The following is a 13,358-nucleotide window of genomic DNA, read 5'->3' as shown; positions in this document are numbered from 1 at the left end:
TTATTCAGGTTAGTAAATACACTTAAAAATAAAAACAAAAACGCCTATTACAAAAAAATATGTAATTAAATCTGACTGATCTTTATACAGGACTGAATTCATTAAAAGATACATATTTTAGGCCCTGGCCAGTTGGCTCAGTGGTAGAGCGTTGGCCCAGTGTGTGGAAGTCCCAGGTTCGATTCCTGGTCAGAGCACACAGGAGAGGCAACCATCTGCTTCTCCATTCCTCCCTCTCCCTCCCCCCTCCTGCAGCCATGGCTCAAATGGTTTGAGCTAAGTTGGCCCCAGGCACTGAGGATGGCTCTATGGCTTCACCTCAGGCGCTAAAATAGCTCAGTGGCTGAGCAATGGAGCAATGGCCCAGACAGAGCATTGCCTGGTAGGGGGTTTGCTGGGTGGATCCCAGTCGGGAGCATGTGGGAGTCTGTCTCTGCCTCCCTGCCTTTCACTTAGAAAAATATTTTAATCAAACTTTCATGCATTTAGATTCAAAGACCACTTAATGTTAACACATTTAGCCTTAAAATAGTCACAAAAAATAGGAGACTCACCCTGACGGTGCTGCCAATAACTTCGATTACCTTGCCTCTGTACCACAGAGCATCTGATCCTCTCACTGCACACACATCTCCCCTTTTCCAGGAATAAGGCTCCAAAAGACCAAGGCATTTTAAATTACTTTGAATTTCATTCATCATTTTTTTTAGCTCTAATTCTGAAATTAATTAAAACAAAGTATTTAAGAAAAATTCCCTACCATTTTCAAATAGTCATCACTAACCTTTAATATCACTTAGATATTATAGAGTTAAAAATCAGCCCTCACATAGAGCATTAATAAAAATGTAATTCAGTCAGAAGCTTCTATATGTTTCAAAATATACAACTGACTAACAGCATGTAAATAATTATTCTGATCTCTAGTTGTAAATGCAGGCATTCTTTTGGGAGTGCAGGCATCATGAAAAGCTCTAATTATGTACCAGATAGCCTAATCTAAAAGAACTACCACTTTAAGCTGTCATTTTGTTAGCACACCTAAGTAAAATAGAACACAAGTAATGTGTTACTTGATGCTTAGATACAGCATTATGCTGGGATGTAAAATTAAAATTCTAATGTTGCTACTTACTGCTAATTGGCCCACTAGTTCCACAGTAAATAAATATCCCCATAATTGGTGGCATAGAACACAAGCTCTGGAGTTAGTTCCCATAATAGTTCTACCACTTTAGTTGAGCAATCTTTAGACCCATAAACCTCAGTTTGTTCCTTCTGTGAAATGGGTATATAACGCCAACCCACATGATCAGTATTGCGGTGCATTATTAGTCAGGTGTCTACCACTCTGCCTGGCACATAACAGTCAAGCAGTTTAGCTATGACTATTTATACATGTCTGGATTAAGTACTAGTGCTAGACAAACACTATTCATGTCTTCTAGAGCAGGCGTCCCCAAACTACTGCCCCTGGGCCGCATGCGGCCCCCTGAGGCTATTTATCTGGCCAGGCCACACTTCTGGAAGGGGAACCTCTTTCATTGGTGGTCAATGAGAGGAGCACTGTATGTGGCGGCCCTCCAACTGTCTGAGGGACAGTGAACTGCCCCCCTGTGTAAAAAGTTTGGGGACCCCTGTTAGAGGGTTTCTTAGTTCAGCCAACTACACAAATTTGGTTTTGCAAATTAAAAAATAATATTTAGGAGGTCAACAAATGAGACAAAAATTTCAACAAATTCATAGCTACTATCCCCTCATCCATAGGTGGACCTATTATGGAGCTAAGGGAGCTTAGTCCTCTGAGTGCTAGAGTTGCCGGGAGATATAGAATATTCTAGACACACTCAGGTTGCAGAAAGGAAGAATTTGTAAGTCTGATGAGACCTCAGAATATTTTCAAAGGATTCTGGACCTCAGTCATTTGTAGTGATTTCTTTTCTCATTCTAAATAAATATAAACTTTTGTATTCTTTTTTCTTAGAGAGGCTCCCAACTTGTTTAAGTGCCTAATACAAAAGAAGTACTGCCTATAACATGTGGAAACCCCATGCTTATCTTAGGCCTAACGTCTATTTCCAAAATCTCAATAAATGGTTGTTACGTGCTAGGCACTGTGAAAAGCACTTTGTTTGCATTATTTCATTTAACCCTCACAAGGTTGGAAGAGGATAAATATTGTCCAAAGTATTTCAATCCACATCTTATCTTACTGGAGAGTGAGCTGTTAGCTAGGCCTTATACTGACTCATCCTACATATGTAAAAGATCTTACCTGACAATTTAGGCACTACAAATATAGTTCCATCATCACCAATGAAGCTGACTACTGCCTCAAATACTTTCATCTTAGGAATAACTGGTGGTTTATAGCATCCAGGGGTTCTTGGTTCTAGAATTTTCTCTTTAAATTCAGACACCTTGTGTTTACTGATAATAGCAGCTTTTTTGTCAGGGTCAAAGTTAATTTTAATACATTTAGTAAGCAGTGAATCTTCTTGCTTCAGGGGGATTTCCAGAGACTTCTCAGATAACGAATGGCTGTCATCTGACTTATTAATTCTGTAACATCCAAAAAAGAATACATCTAAATATGAGCAATAAAAAATTCTGGAGAAAACAATATAAACAGAATCCTTTTAATATACTTGACATTTAAAATACTTGCTATAGTCTAGGACGGTGTTTTCAACTGTTGGTCTGCGGACCAGTGCCAGTCTGCCAGAAATTTTATGCCTGTCCATGAAAGAGTGAACCACCCCAATGTTGTAGGACGATTACAGACTCAATGATCTTAGTCGAATTCATTTAGGCTCAGGATGACTGCCACTTACCAGTCTGTATCATCGATGAAAATACTACTGAGGTTGTCTTAGATTTCTCTAGAACTTGTAGTCTTGTTCGAACAATCTTTTGCATCATGCAGAGCGTTTACAAATCATGTGCAATACACAAAAAGCATTCAAACAAACTATGTTGTATTCAGTGCATCTGTGCATCGTACATGTGGAGTTCCGAAATTAAGCACTAGCTCGTACTGTGTTGCACTTGTTATATGCAGTAAGATAAAACTATCTGTTGTGTGCTTCCATTTCTGGCTGGCTAAGTCACCAGTCCTCATGTGTAGAAAGGTTGAAAACCACTGGTTTAGATACACTAATCTAATTTGTTACATGAAAAGGAGCATAATTTGTTATAATAAAAATTATTTTAAATTGTGAATGAGCTTGATAAAAAAGGAATATGATTTCAATTAAATGTTTTATAATATCATATTTACACGTGATTCTCTTAAAATCTCGTATCTCAAGTATACTACAATCAACTAGATGTCATTGGGAAATACAACACCTTCACATTGATTATAATTTAGTCCACATATACATGTGGCAAGTTATCGCTATTCATGAAATAACACAAAGATACTCCGAGTCCCTTAAAAAATATGGTACTACTCAGATATTAAATGTTAGTAGTAACATGCTATAATCACTCATAATTTTATTTCCTGTTATTTCCTGCCAATTATAAAAAATGTATGCCTACCAAAAAAAGAAAAACAAAAGTAGAAGGAAATATTAGCATTGCTTATTTTAGCAGAATTACAGTATATTTTTATTTCTTCTATTTTCCTGATTTTCTTTTATTTCTCACCTCCCATGGCTCCCTCATAGTCCCCAGCCTGGAGAACAGCTAGTACTTTCCGTGACATAAAAGCAGTGGTATTAGCTTGCCTGACATTATTCAGTTGAACATTTCTTTGCTCAGGAATTGCTCTGACTTTGGGTGATGGGTATGCAACATAATGACAAGATAACCTGGACATGTTTTCTTTGAACATATGTACCCTGATTTATTGATGTCACCTCATTAAAATGAATAAAAATTAAAGCCAATGAACTGGAAGAGAGACACACAGGGGACTACAGATGCAGATGCAGAGGCAGCGGCAGGCCACTGCCCAGCATTAGCTCAGCACCCACTAGGTCTGGCTAACCAGCTCATGACCCATTTTGTTTCTGATTTCTCATTCTCCTTCCACTTCATCAGGATTGGGTCCAGGTCCAAATAAAGAAGATATAATAATGTAAGATTTAAAAAAAATAAGAGAGAAAGAGAGGGAGATCTGGCTGCACATGGTAAAAGGTGGCTACTTAAAACCTGTGTCAGTGATGCCGATGGTCCTCTACATCTAGCAGAAGAGAAGGAGGAAGCTAGGGCTACTGCCACATCCTGATCCTTCTCCCTGTGGACCAAAAGTACTCAACACCCTGAAAATAGTACCTGAAAGGATCTTAACATGTAAATATCATTCAATTTTGTTTCACAAAAACACATTTTTGGTGTATACCTACCAGAATTGTCAACATAAAGTCAAAACACTTCTGTCTAAGCAAATGAGGCCAAAGGGCACTGATCTGGTACTCCCTATACCAACCTCCCCCCCATCTCCTTTCCTTTGGTTTGGAGTGTAAATGCTAAAGCAAAAGGAAAAATAGAGAAGCAAGCATGTCAGTTAAAGAGGGGTTTAAATATGCAAGAGCTGATGGGACTGAATAAAGGACTCGGCAACCCTGAAGGAATTTGTTTCTGAGCTGGCTCCTGAGGATTAGTTTATAAATCATTTTTAAGAGCAAACAAGATGCAATTCAGGTTTGAAAGCACACAGGCAAATAAGAAGCCTCCAACACAAACTAATGTGTGTGTATCTATGTGTGTGTGTACGTGTATACATATAAATTAGAAAGTCCATACCTCCTTTCTCTCAAAGCCAAACCCTTTTTAATCAAATATTTAGAGACATCAACATGCTCTCCTTTTTCATCTCTGCAGAAAATTTTCACAGGTAATGGCCATGTTGTGTTGTTTTCCTGGTGGTTTAAGAGCAGGGTATATGTGAGACACAAAAATAAAATCTTCTACACCAGTGGTTTTTAACTGCTAGGACCGCTGCCGGTCTGCAAGAGTTAACCACCTTGATGTTGTATGAAGATTATAGAATCTATAATCTCACAATATACGTTTCAAGGGCATTTCCTCCACACATCTCCAAACCAAAAAAAAAAAAAAAAATTCCCAGCCAAGTAATTTTTGATCTATGACCCTATTAGAGAGAAAACAACCCGGAAGAGAGCCAACAGGGATAGACAGTAGCCTGTGAGATGTGGCAGGGAGGCCTCACTGTCAAGGTGAAACTTACAAAGTAGAGTGGAGTTAGCAGATTTAAAAACTTTTATTTTTCACGCCAGAAAGAGGGTAGGGAGGGATACACCATCAGTTACAAATTCTCTACTCTTCTAAACTCGGCAAATTATATATCAAAATATATTTTTCCAAGTATGCCTTTTATCCTACAAAAATCAAAAGAAAGAACTATGAAACATATTGTTTCATACAAATTATAAAAGTGAAGAAAGTACAAATAGGAAGACAAAAGTAACATGGAAATATTACTTATACAAAAAAAATCCTAATTGGCTCTGGCCAGTTAGCTCAGTTGGTTAAAAGTGTTGTCCCAAAACAACAAGGTTTGTGGGTTCAATCCCCCATTAGGGCACACACGGGAAGCAACCAAAGAATGCGCGACTAAGTGGAACAATAGATAGATGCTTTCCTTCCCCCTTCCGTCTTTCTCCCTTCCTCTCTCAGTTTCTGTAAAAATCAATAAAAATCATGTCCTGGCTGGATAGCTTGGTTGGTTTAGAGCATCATCCCGGAGCACAAAGGTTGCCGGTTTGATTCCCCAATCAGGACACATACAGGAACAGCTTGATGTTCCTGTCTCTCTCTCCCCCAGCCTCTCTCTCTCAAAAAAAAAAAAAAAAAAAAAAGAGAGAGAGAAAAAATGAAAATTCTAATCATTAATGAGATAAAATGTATTATAATGACAAAAGTGGGGAATAAGGGAAGTGGAGAAGGGTATAAGGGAATAAATGTTGATGGATGGAGACTTAACTTGGGATGGTGAACACACAATACAGTGGACAGATGATGTGTTGTAGAATTGCGCACCTGAAACTTGTATAATTTTGTTAACCAGTGTCAGCAAATTTAATAAATAGAAAAGATTAAGAAATGAAAAAAGGGAAAGAATACTTTTAAATGTTTTGAAAGGTATATCCTATATATATTCTCCTCTCAAATCCATACTCACACACACACTTTTATGACACAGTTAATATGACTTCGTTAGAAGCCCAACTAGGGTTCCAGTCTGAAAGATATCAAAAGGTTTCAGAAATGCACCCTAGCATTCATGATTTCTGTTTTATAACATGCAAATGATCAACTCAAGAATATTACTTCAGAAAGTTTTGATTCATTCCTAAGATTATTTGTTATTACTGTTATCAAACAGGTGTTATAACTTGAAATAAGACCAAACAAGTTTGTAAAACAATCAGTTTAATATTATTTTGTCAACAAGAAAATAATGGAATTGTAAAAAAATCAATGAAAAAATTAGTATATATCTATGAAAACCCCACTGCAAACCTGTAAGACTATAGTTGCTACAGCTCCAGTTAAGTACAATGAAAGACAGTCACAAGCTGTTGCTGTCCATTTGTCACTTCCACCAGTTGGTCTAAAACAAAGACAATGACAATTATTTTTATAACAAACAGCACAGGACATGGAAAAATAAAATAATCACCATACACATACATATTTGAATCAACTACATAAAGAGGCTGGATAAACCTATAACTTGAAATGGTTCATTAAGGTTTTTATAATAATGTTGAAAGGGTCTTTTAACTTTGTCAAAAGATTTGTAATATTCCTACTTGTGCTCATATCTGAAAAATGTACATATATATGTGTGTATGTATATATCTTTCAGCCAAATAACAGCACTTGGGTTAGATGAATTTACTTCCCACGAGGAAGAAAATATGAGACAATTTCAAACTATAAACTTCCCTGCATGATAGATAACTGCAGGTAAACACCAAAGCAACAGGAAATCATCTACCCACAGGCTTAATTAAAGACGGAGCTGCTTCCCTATGTGAGATTACATTTCATATCCCATGGTGAATAGTAACTAAGACTTAGCTAGCAATACCTAATGACTCTTTTGAACCTCTCGAGGGAAAGTCAATTAGTTTTTGGCAACCCTGTTATTCCAGTGACTACATATTCTGATTTTTGTCAATAGAAGATTTTTGTCAAATGTCTATGTGACACCTAATGGGTTTTAGGAAAACGTTAATAGTTCAAAATTTAAAAAACTTTCTGTAGGCCAGATACATGGTGCATGTTACTTGAATTTGGCCCACAACTGTAAATTACACACTCTGACAGAGACATGCTTCCACATTGAAAAACTGATTAGATGAAATCTAACAGGAATAAATGCAGCATTCTGTATTTTGGTGGGGAAAAAAATCAACGATGTAAGTGTATAAAAAGCTATAGTTGCCTAATAAGTTCCAGCAAAGAAGAGCAAGTGTAACACCTATGGAAGCCCTTCTAAGTGGAAAGCCCATGTAAGGCCTGTCCTGTCCTCCAGGTCAGTGCTGGGTCTTTGGCTATAAACTCTGATTTGTTTCAGCAGACACCAGCTCCTTCTTCGTGGTAGATGAAGCATAATTCTGATAGAGTCAACAAATGGATAGAGATTGAAGTACCATCATTGTATAGTAAAACAAAGTTGAATGGAATTACAGCTCAGATCACTGGGCTTTTGACTAATCAGAAGCTCAATGCAAATTCAATGAAAACTGCTTAAGAAATTCAACCCAACTCACCTCCACAAAATACAAATATAAACACACAGAAGTAATGAAGAGAATTACATTTATAGTTCTGGTGAGATATGCTCAGACTATAACAAATAATTCTTCCAACTTAAACTGAAAAACATGTAGAGAAGACAAGCAGGGGGGATAAAAGCTAGAAATGTTATTTTAGGATTATTTGATAAAACTGTAGTAGCCTAAATATTAAATAAATCCTAGTGGAACGTGATATCGACTTTTCTATACCTGATGGTTAGAAGAGTCGAGACATTTGTGCTGAGGCAAAATGAAGATGTGTGAAACACATGAGACCAACTCAAGGAAGTGTGATGTGATACTAGCCATGGGAGCTACCTAATAGACAATCTCCCTTGAGGAATATGCTTGACAGCCCCAAGGTTTTCAAGCAGGTCTTAAATATCCATTTATTAGGACTGGTACAAAAGAAATTACTGTCATGATGCCTCTAAGACTTGAATTCCAAGTCTAAGATTCTATAATTTTTGATACAAATGCACTATGGCTTTATTGCTATGGATTTATCAATGGAGGAAGGTCTCCTAGTATCAGGAATTTGCCACTTCTTTACTTTTCAAAAAGAAGTGTGAGGATAATATAAACCAATGCTAAGTGCTCCTGTGACTCTTTTCTAGCCTGGGAAAATCATATAATGCAGGTCAACATTGAGATGTATGAAGAGCTATAATGAGTTTTATAAAACATTTTCCTCTAAAATTATCTATTCAGAACAGACTCCATTTTTTCTGTATTTCTTTAAGCCAAATCTTATTTACAGATTTTTAATAGGTAAAGATTATCTGAATATTTTCTTTAAAATCTGGTGACTTCACCTTAAAAAGTTATTATGGTAATTTTCAAACAAATTGAAAAGCACAGAGACTATAAAAGAAAAAAGCTCTGAAGAGTGTGGTGATTGCAGTGGGGGTGGGTGTATGGGAGATGGTACAAGAGGGTATGGGATGGATAAATGGTGACAGATGGAGATTTGACTTGGAGGAGCGAACACACAACATGGTGAATGAAAGATGCGTTGTTGAATTGTACACCTGAAACTCATAATTTTTTTAACCAGGGCCAGTCCAATACATTCAATTAAAAAAACCCCACAGCTATAAGTTGAAATACCGATTGTACAGGAAAAGCTAGACAAGAGCTCATTTCCTTTATTCAGCAGTTCTCAGAATAATGAAGTGGTTCCCTAAAATTCTCTAAGAGTAACCAGTGATTTAAAAAAAAAAAAAACAACTTCATAAGCTTAGGGATTTAAACATATCAAACACTTTAACACATTATAATTATCCTACTGATACTCAAATTGTCCCCTCCTTGGTCAGTGAAAGTTTATTCATGTTGGCTGAGTCCTCTTGTCATAATCCCCATAATATTCTCTACAGCTTTCTTGCTCTTTGCTATGACAAGATATTCTAGGCTCATATTGTACATTTCCTGCCCCAGACCCAGAATCAGACATCTTCCCAAAGAGCACGAATTTATGTTATGGGAAATGGCATTTGGAGGCACAATTGCACATTAGCATGGCTCGCTTCATGTTAAAAGGCTAAAAAAGATTTTTTTTATAGTGAAAATACCTCAAGAGTTTCTATTGATACTTCTAACTCACAATCAGGTGTACACAATAAATTAACTTAATTTTACACCTTTATTATCTGTCTACCACACCACTTCTTTTTTTTTTTTTTTTGTATTTTTCTGAAGCTGGAAATAGGGAGAAACAGACTCCCGCATACGCCTGACCGGGATCCACCCGGCACGCCCAACAGGGGGCGATGCTCTGCCCCTCCGGGGCGTCGCTCTGTTGCGACCAGAACCACTCCAGCGCCTGGGGCAGAGGCCAAGGAGCCATATCCAGCGCCTGGGCCATCTTTGCTCCAATGGAGCCTCGCTGCGGGAGGGGAAGAGAGAGACAGAGAGGAAGGAGAGGGGGAGGGGTGGAGAAGCAGATGGGCACTTCTCCTGTGTGCCCTGGCCGGGAATTGAACCAGAGACTTCTGCATGCCTGGCCGACACTCTACCACTGAGTCAACTGGCCAGGGCCTACCACTTCTTAATATGTACATAATTACTATTTGATTTACTCACAATAGTTTCCACTTTGAGATTAATGAAAACAAGTGATGACTGGGGAGAGGGGAGTTACTTTTTTGTCCTTAGGACACATTCTGGTAAGAATGTACAATCACCTTACTGTGTGTTAAGTCTTTTGAAGACATTCGTCTCTGAAAGGCTATGCCACCACTACAAACAGGTAGTGAATTTCATTTTCCTTACCATTTTACTGATTTGTTTATATAAAATATTAATATAGTTCCAATATTATATCAGTATTATCTGCAACCTCTTCTCACTTTTCCCCAACATTTCTTTGAAGTACTTACTCCTAGTTAATACCAAATGAGACAAATAGCAAGTTTATTCAAGTTTTCGTATATACTCTCCTTTCTTTCCCCATTTTTGAAATTGTGCCATATCTACTTTGCATGCTATACTGTTTCTCTAATATTGATCATTTAATCATAGTTCTGAGGTAAAATGAATGTCATGCTCACTACCAGTCCTTACTTCAAAACTTCTCATGCCTTGTTATCTAAAGTTTGTTCCCTTACAGATCTCTCAGAAACAATCCTACCTCAGTGGTCACATAAGTTTGTCTGTGGTCTTTATCCTAAAGGTCAGTTTGGCTGGACATAATACTCATAGCTTGCCATTTTCTTTTAAGTAGTTTAAAAATGTTACTGCATTATCTTCTGGCATAAAGTGTTGGTGATGACTGCGTCATTTGATTCCTCTTAAAAATCAATCATTTTAGTAGATAATCTTTCAGTGTAAACATTCCTTGTTTTCCAATATATGTGAGTGCCCTCTCAATATATGGTTTTTTTTTTCTTTTTTTTCGTTTTTTTCTTTTTGTATTTTTCTGAAGCTGGAAACGGGGAGAGACAGTCAGACAGACTCCTGCATGCGCCTGACCAGGATCCACCCGGCACGCCCACCACGGGCGACGCTCTGCCCACCAGGGGGCGATGCTCTGCCCCTCCCGGGCGTCGCTCTGCCGCAACCAGAGCCACTCTAGCACCTGGGGCAGAGGCCAAGGAGCCATCCCCAGCGCCTGGGCCATCTTTGCTCCAATGGAGCCTCGGCTGCGGGAGGGGAAGAGAGAAACAGAGAGGAAGGAGGGGGGGGGTGGAGAAGCAAATGGGCGCTTCTCCTATGTGCCCTGGCCGGGAATTGAACCCGGGTCCCCCGCACACCAGGCCGACGCTCTACCGCTGAGCCAACTGGCCAGGGCCACAATATATAGTTTTAAGTAGCCTTTTATTTTAGAAACGCTCTCTTGAATTGGGTTTTTAGTATTTAATTCTATGTATTTTATTTTTCTTCTTTGAAATTTCTATTACATGTATGTTGAGTCTTTTTTTGGTCTATTTTAGATATCTTTTGTTTTTCTATGAATCCTTTGGATTTTTATTTTTTTATTTTAAAAATCTGTCCTTATCTTGTATTTCTATTAAGGCACTGTTTATTGTGTATTTGCTTTTGTGTTTTTTCTACTTTAGTCTACATTTCTGATTGGATTTTCTTTTATTTTTTATTCTTTCCTGAGTGTTATTTCTTTTTTCAAATCTTCCTTTTTCTTTAATAAATCTTATTTCTGATTGTTCCTAATTGTGTTATGTTGCTCTTCCAAGTGTCTATCATTTTCAGAAATATTTAGTTTGTTTTGAAATATCATATTCCAGTTTATTGTATAGTGATCATTGTCTTTTTGTGGGTCTCCACTGTCTCTAGGGATAGTATTTGGTTCCTTATTCTTCTTCTCATTGTAATTTACATGGAATTCAATTATAATCCTTGCTTTTGCTCATGTTTTAAGTGAAATAAAATTTCCTGTGCTTTTAGGAAAAAGGAGTGGATCACATTGCTTTTCTGTCTGTATGGCTCTCTTGTGCTGTTTTCCCAAAATGACAGAATATCGGGCCTCACACTTGATATGCTATTCCTCTCCCCTGCTTTTATCTGTATCTTTTCTTTGCCAAACTGTCCGGTTCACATGGGAAAGAGCTGAGATGGCTGAGGGCTTACACGGCTAGAAAAGCAGCAGCACCACAGGACTGGCATATTCCAGTTCTGTCACGTTCAGCCACGATGTTTTTCCTGCATGACTGCCTTCTCTGTTTGGGTTGCTGTTGTCATGCTGGCCTGTCTGCTCAGTGAGATGCTGTTGCCAAATCCTGTTCTCAGAGCTGTCAGCAGCCCAGTCAGCGCCCCCCCCCCGTGCTCCCATACAACTGCTGGCAGCATGCTGGCTGGTTGGGTCCTGTGTGCCACACCTGCTCTTATTTGGGGACTCACAGGGGTAGCCTGTTGCCTACTTTTTGTTGTAGATATGGATTTTACAGTTTTCAGTTTTTCTATCAAAGTTGCTCGGTGTTTAAAGTAATACTCTAGTAGACTCAAAAACTATGCCATGCCATTTTCTCAGAATCGTAACTCAGTCATTTTGGTAATTTACACATTTTTCACTTTCCATGCAATCCTAAGCTTATGAAATACATTTTATTTCTATCTGCCTTTGTTCCTCATGTTTTTTTGTGCTTAACACTTTGAATTCTATGTAGATATCTGTCATACTCACTTATCTCTATTTCCTTAATGCCCCCAAAATTTGTGCTCCAAATATTTCTTTCCCTCTTCATAAAACCTTAAAATTTAGATTTTATAAAAATTTCAAAATGTTAGCAAAATTAAGACTAACAAGAACCCACACCCAAAATAAAAATATTTAAAATCACATTCAATAATGAGAAAATTTACTCAGCTAAAAACTACCTTATATCAACAAGAGAGCATTCCAAAGATAATCTTCCCATTGTCTTTAGGTTTTCTTGAAGTTTTCTTAAACAATAAATATTCACTACCAGTTCAACACCCACATCATACAGGAAGACCTATGAGAACAAGAACTATAAGTCTATGGAAAGACAACACTTCAAAATAATATTTTGCAAACTGAAAAGCTTAATAAAAATTGGATTCCATATAACTCCAGGATAAAAACAGAAAATGCATTCACTTTCATGACTATAACTTTAACTGTATTTACCTCTACCAATGTGTCTGTAACCGTTCTGATGATCTGGCCTCTTCGCCACTGACTGTTATCTGGAACCTTAACAGCACAGTGCATATCATTTTCCCATTTAATAGGTTCCCATTTTGAATTTCCATAAGCAGCTACCATCATTTCTTCTAAACTATGTAAAGAAAAATTATTTTAACTTTCTAAGCCTTTTCTCATAACATAAAATTCTCTGACCACACATGTTCTGCCCTCCCTTACTTATTCTACTCCAGCCCAACTGAATACCCTGTGTTCCTTGACCATCCAGCCTATTTCCACTGTAGGGTCTTTGAAATACCTCTTCCCTCTGTCTGAGATGAACTTTTCCCAGATGTCCTCATGGCTTACTCCCTCCCTCTCCTCCTTCAGGATCCATTTCAAATGTCACTGTCTCTGTGAAGTCTTCCTTGAGCAGCCTAAAACTGTCTTCCTCTCCAGATCCTTTATTTTTC

The 13,358-nt window shown here is 37.8% G+C and overlaps 1 protein-coding gene across 1 annotated transcript in view; it reads right to left on the bottom strand.

The window, feature by feature from the left end:
* RNF17 (ring finger protein 17) overlaps positions 1–13,358 on the bottom strand; it is a 162,140-nt gene that overhangs the window by 35,279 nt on the left and 113,503 nt on the right. The window contains exons 22-27 of the mRNA XM_066365810.1: positions 12,889–13,039; positions 12,615–12,733; positions 6,496–6,586; positions 4,756–4,871; positions 2,276–2,562; positions 555–718 (exon numbers count right to left, since the gene is read on the bottom strand). Coding sequence (XP_066221907.1) covers positions 555–718; positions 2,276–2,562; positions 4,756–4,871; positions 6,496–6,586; positions 12,615–12,733; positions 12,889–13,039 — 928 coding nt within the window. The remainder of the gene's footprint in view (positions 1–554; positions 719–2,275; positions 2,563–4,755; positions 4,872–6,495; positions 6,587–12,614; positions 12,734–12,888; positions 13,040–13,358) is intronic.

The sequence above is a fragment of the Saccopteryx leptura genome, chromosome 2, assembly GCF_036850995.1.
Source record: "Saccopteryx leptura isolate mSacLep1 chromosome 2, mSacLep1_pri_phased_curated, whole genome shotgun sequence".
In the NCBI taxonomy this organism is placed as follows: Eukaryota; Metazoa; Chordata; class Mammalia; order Chiroptera; family Emballonuridae; genus Saccopteryx; species Saccopteryx leptura.
This window is presented reverse-complemented; position numbering and strand designations above follow the sequence as displayed.